At 62.9% G+C, this 5,732-nt stretch overlaps 1 protein-coding gene across 1 annotated transcript in view; it reads right to left on the bottom strand.

Moving 5' to 3' along the window:
* Positions 1–5,732, bottom strand: part of CAMSAP1 (calmodulin regulated spectrin associated protein 1) — a 31,714-nt gene that overhangs the window by 12,774 nt on the left and 13,208 nt on the right. Inside the window, exons 2-4 of the mRNA XM_045289349.1 lie at positions 4,806–4,886; positions 4,292–4,324; positions 2,219–2,447 (exon numbers count right to left, since the gene is read on the bottom strand). Of these exons, the coding sequence (XP_045145284.1) occupies positions 2,219–2,447; positions 4,292–4,324; positions 4,806–4,886 (343 nt within the window). The remainder of the gene's footprint in view (positions 1–2,218; positions 2,448–4,291; positions 4,325–4,805; positions 4,887–5,732) is intronic.

A 5,732-nucleotide genomic window follows, 5' to 3' on the forward strand; every position in this document is an offset into this window, starting at 1 on the left:
GCACAGCCCGACCATCTTTACAGAAGCAGCCTGCCTCCTCTCTCTGCCCCCAGAGGGCACCTAGTGGTTTGGATCACTGACCTTGTGGTTACCCCAGCCCTACACCTCATTCCCATGGGAATGTCCACAGGCTCACCCCGAAGAACAGCTAGTGGGAAGCAAATGCAGCCACAGAGCAGGGGCCGCTGATGCCAACCCCAGGACCGACAGGGTGCACCAGTGGAGTGGGGGACTGACTACTGTCCGCACCCCAACACCACCAGACCAAGGTGCTACTCCAGAGGGACGAAGACAAGCCAGAACTCCCACAGCAAGGCCTCAGGCCGAGGAGGACAGGTCAGGGACAGCCGACACCGGACGAGGGGCAGCACTCAGACCAGACCACACCCGGGGGGGTGCTGCCTCACAGCCACCACTCCTGATGGGCCGTCAGGTCTGACATGTCTGTTTTCGGGAGCCCAAGGAGCGCAGGGGCCATGCAGCCAGGCCATAGGAGCGGCTGGGGGCCGGACCCCAGGACCGTGCATCCCAGGGAAGCTGGAAACACCACCAAGTGGGTTTTGCTATTTCGGGCCCTCACTCCTCTTCCACACGCTTTTCCTACATTTTCTTGTTGGCGTCTGTGAAAATATGGTGATTTCTAGAGCCATCTGGGGACTGATCTTTTCTCTCATCCAGATTACAACAGCGTCGTGTTCCACCTCTACCCCTCGGCACCTGGGCTGGCCTACCAGGGTGCCGGCCTGTGAGGGAACGCTGAGGCCTGGTGTCCACTGAGCAGTGTCTCAGGGCACTATGGGCTCGGGGCGGGGCCCGTCCTGGCCTTCGTGGGGAGCCCTGGGGCGGAGGACTCGCCACCACACACTCAGATGATGTCCCTGTGCGGCTTGGGTCCCCGGTGGCCTGGCTCTGGCCCCATGGGACGGCACTACTCCGACTGAGCTCAGCAGGCACACGCCCTGCCCTCGCCGCGTGCTCTGTGGGTCTTCCAAGGGGATGTGAGGGCTGCTCTTGGGCAGCTGACTGCTCGCCGTGCCCACAGGCACCATGGAAGGTGCCCACCTCAGTGGACTGGGAGAGGAGGAAAGAGAAAAGGCCTTAGCTTCCTGTCTCCCCCTTGCCCGCTCTCCAGTACCCCTGTGCTGCTCTCTGGGTGTACACGGCCCAGCCACTTCTCCAGAACACACCCCACAGCTCTCCCCACATGGGTCACCCTCACTGGACAAACACCAGCCACGGCCCTCCCAACAGCTAGCAAACAACCTCCCATGTTTGCCCTTTGAATCAGGTAGCCCGAAATCCCAGAGGCCTCAGCTGGCTGGCCAGAGAGAACAGTCCCTGGCCCTAAGGCGGGGAGAAGAACATCACCCCTCTGTCCACGTGCTCAGGCACAGGCCTCCCTGTGGCCTGAGTCCTCACAGCCTGGGCCCCTGGGCTGCCTGCTGACATGCCTCATGCATCAGTCTGCACGCACTTGGAAGTCCTACTTCTGAGGAATGTGAACTCGGCCCACGCTGAGCCCTAGGGGCTCACCCTAGTCAGGGATCACCCCGACCTTCGGCCCAGGTACTGGGCCCTCCTCTTCTGGCCCTTCTGTGGAGCAGTGGCCAAGCATAAGGACCACAGCGCCCCCCGCCCCCCAACACCTATATTTCCCTCGAAGACAGCCATGCTTCCCCGCAGACCATGGACAAGCCACAGGGTACACACGGCTGCCTGTTCACGGTGTGCCCTGGCCGGCACCGCCAGCGCCACGCGTGGAGGTGTCTGTGGAGAAGGTGGGTTCTGCATTCATCTCCCGCCTGCAAACTTCGCTCACAGGTTTCCGACTCGGTGTGCTGGGACTCAGAGCCAAACCCGCCCTGCCCTGGGGCATGTGGGAAGTCAGAAACCCCTGAGCACGTGGCCCAAAGGCTCGCAGGGTGCACTGTCCCAGTCTGCTAAGATGCACCTTAAAGAAGGCACCTGTGACCAGAGGGACAGACAAGGGATTTGCCGGGGTCATTTTACGGGGCTGATGGTCAGGCCCCTCTCCTATGGGGCTGCTGGTGGGTTTGACCACCACTGAGGCAGCAGCGGAGCACCCCATCTACCCTACATACTCAAGAGGCCTCCCTGTAGACTGGCCTGGGGGCTTAGGGGCTACTTATGTCAATAGCAGGCTAGCCCTCCACTCCTCATCCAGCCCCATCTGCTCAGGGCAGTGACAGTGGGTCACCGCTAGGACAGGGCCGGGCTCCCCACTCACATCCAGCCTCACGTGCTCGGGGCAGTAGTGTAGTAGTGGACCACCGTGAGGACTCACCGTCCAGCCTCATGTGCTCGGGGCAGTAGTAGTGGACCACCGTGAGGAGGGCCGCACCATCACTGCCGTCCTTCATCAGATCCTCCAGCAGCGGGAAGTGGGGTAAGTGCCGACTAGACGGGTGCTCTCGCCGATAGCGGACCTGCAGCGAGGGAGGAGAGGTGGCTTTCCTGCCTGCCGCGGCAGCCCACATCTGCCTCAGGCACACGGCCTGCCGACATCCACATGGTCACCAGCCAGCCATCGCCTCGGCAAGCTCCACACCCCCAGACCTGGAACCCATATGCCACGGCGAGGGGCGGCACCATACGGCAGTCACACAGGGTCACAGGGGCGGACACATGAGAGAGGCCAGCGCCGAGAAGCAAGGGACGGAGGAGGCTGAGGGCACAGCGAGGGGCTGCTGCTTCCCCACTGGCCCAGACTCAGCCGGACACGGCAGCCTGAGCGAGGCAGCACCAGGGAAGGAGGGAGCCCGGAATGACCCCACACGAGAGCCTCCTACAGGCTCAGACTCCAAGCCCGGGGCTTCTGAGCATACTGCACCGAGGCCCTTGTAGCTTTGGGAACGTGCCGGGGCTCAGCCTCCGCTTGCTCCCGGCGCCCCGCCCCACGTGCACACAGCGTGGCGCAGCGGTGGCACGGCATGCAGGACGGCGTGCACGCACCAGGCCAGGCCACAGACAGACAGCAGGCAGCACTTGAGCATGCAGGAAGCAGATGGGCGCGCTCTCCGTGAGCAAGGATGAGGGCTCTGGACGTCAAGGGTCCAGCAGCCGGATGGACCTGGGCGCTCTCCCCCTGCCCATCTGCCTGGACAGCACTGGTGGGAAGCTCCCTAAGCAAGAGGCCTCTAGCCATGCCCTCCTGCTCGGGACCCTCCCTCCGTTGGAGGCCAGCTGGGTCTTGACCACGGTACAGAAGCCCTCTCTGGCTTTTAGGGCCAGGAAGTCACAGGACACCTGACTGCTTCCTTTCCATCCACGTGTTTCCACGAGAAGCCAACCTCACAGCTGCTGGGAGGAGCCCTGCGTGCCCAGCCATGCCGGACTCGGACGTCCACTGGTTACTAGGCTGACCCCTCTGTCCCGTGGAGCCACTATGCACCAGATGGACCCAACAGCATGCTCTCGAAGGGGTCAACCCCTGAGGGCAGTCCTGTGGCCGGGCTGAGCGGAGACCTGGTAGTCTAAACATGAGCCCTCCCCCACAGGTGCACAGCAGGCTAGCAGCACCCAGACAGCCCTCCCCCAGGCAACAAGGGAGACGCGGGAGTGCTTGTCAACAGTGCGCCCACCTTCTGCCTACCTTTACCCTCACGTTGCTGGGACGGGATTTCTGACTTTTAAAATCTTGTGTCCATGTTAAACTATACAAGCACTTAAACATTAAAGAATATCTTAGAATAAAGAGTCAACTTAAAACAATAAAAAATGAAGTAAAAGGTGCTGTTCTGATCATGGAGGGAGGGGGCCAGCCTATTCTGGGGGCCGTGCAGGAGGGTGTGCAGGGCTTCCCTCTGGGCTGTGGCGCCATCCCTCTCCTGTCTACCGTTCTCCGTAGGCCGAGCAGGAACCTGCTTAACACACCTAGCCTCCCGGTAGCCATGGTGACCTCACTCCACCTTTTTCTGGTGGTCTGGTGGGAAGGGGCCCCGAGAGCCAGCGGGGGTCAGCAGGGGGGGGCAAAGGCACAGTAGGCCCTCACGGTCAGCAGCCAGCCCCGTCTATGACCCTCGGCCCTGCCACACTCGGCGTCAGGACCCTCAAGTATCCATCAGGCCTTCTGGCATCTATCGGGAAAGAGCCAGTCCTGCTGACCATGGTCGGGGACAGCCCAGTAGAGACCCGGCCCAGTCGGCCGGCAGAGACCCCTGTGTGCAGAGGAGGACAAGCAGGGACACAGACCGCGCGCGTGCGCAGGGGAGGGGAGCGCATGATGAGTGGACGCGATGCACTGGTGGCGGCTGGCCAGTCGTCCACTTACAGGCACCAGCTTCCAGTACCACTTGGAGGGAGACTGTGCGGAGGTGGGAGGAGGAAGGAGGAGAGGTCAGCAGAGGACAGCACCCAAGGACCCGAGGGCCAGACAGAGCGACACAGAGGCCTCTGCCTCACTGGCTCTGCAGGACAGGCTGGGACCACAGAGGGCGCACAGGTGGGTGGGGCGCTACAGGGACGCCTCAGAGCCACTGGAGGGGGGGGGGGGGGGGGGGGGGGCTGCTAAGGATCACACCTGGAGGCAGAGAGCAGCATGCCCCTCCGCCAACCCTGGGACCCGCTGCCAGCCACTTCTCCTCCTGTGCAGGCCGCCCCCCGGCCTCCCTCGGGCCAGCCCCTTATCCAGGAAAGGGTGGCGTGGCCAGGAGACCCCTGTCCCTCACTGGAGGTCCCCAGCCAGTGTTGGGGGGGCGGGCGGGCAGGAGGCCGGCCCTGGGGCACAGGGCAGAAGCAGCGGGAGCAGTGGCCACTCGGCGAGCGTCCAACAAGGGGCCCAGTACCTTCTGGTGAGCTGGGCTCTCCAACAGCTGCTGCTTGAGCCTCACTTCCTTCTCGGTGATCTCACGCATCTTCAGATTCACCTGCAAGAGAGGAGCGCGTGGAGGGAGGCCGCCCCAGCATCCTCCACGAAGGCCCAGTGCAGAGCCCACGGCGGGGACACGCACCCTCCCAGGCTGAGGCCCAGGCCCCACCAGCAGCAGCGGTCCCCTGGCCAAGCAGCTCCCAGACCCCTTCCAACTCTGCAGGGGCCCCGCCGCTCTAAGGACAGTGGGAGCACACAAGCCCCCACGGAAGCAGAAACCCACTCACTCACCGGGGCGTGCCCCCCCCCCCACCATGGCGGGTCTGCAGGGCAAGGTACTGAGACAGCCTCTGTGGGTGTCCGAGGCGGTCAGTCTTCTCAGGAGCAGACAGCCTCATCTTTCTCCCGCCTGCCAGTGCTTACCCCAGAGCCACCAGGGTTCCTTCACCTCTCATCTCAAAGACCCACACATCGCAACAGCAGGCAGGTCGGGAGAAGTACACACAAGAGGGGAGATCACGGGCGCAGAGGAGACGGCGCATGGACAGACACTGGGCTGTGTTTGGCCCAGCAGCAGCAGCAGCAGCAGCAGCAGCAGCATGGGGGCCGCAGAAGCAAAGGCTAATGAGACAAACCCCCATGGACTGACTCTCTCAGGTTGGGGGCTGGGGTCGGGGGCTGGGATCGGGGTCTCCTGGGACGGCTCCATCAAAAGGCATTTAAGTTTCCACCCTAACATGTATGTTCTTCGTAGGGTGGGGTGTGGTGCCTGGGGGCTCTAACAGCTAGGAGCAGCACCTCAAGACATGACTCTTGGTCTTGATTCACATGGAATAAGAGCAAGAGAATGCAAGCCAGGAAGCGGAGGAGGAGCTAGGCTCAGGGAGCCCCGCCTCCACGGCAA

This window comes from Echinops telfairi, unplaced genomic scaffold, assembly GCF_000313985.2.
Source record: "Echinops telfairi isolate 266 unplaced genomic scaffold, ASM31398v2 ScPeMD7_25;HRSCAF=90, whole genome shotgun sequence".
Lineage (NCBI taxonomy): Eukaryota > Metazoa > Chordata > Mammalia > Afrosoricida > Tenrecidae > Echinops > Echinops telfairi.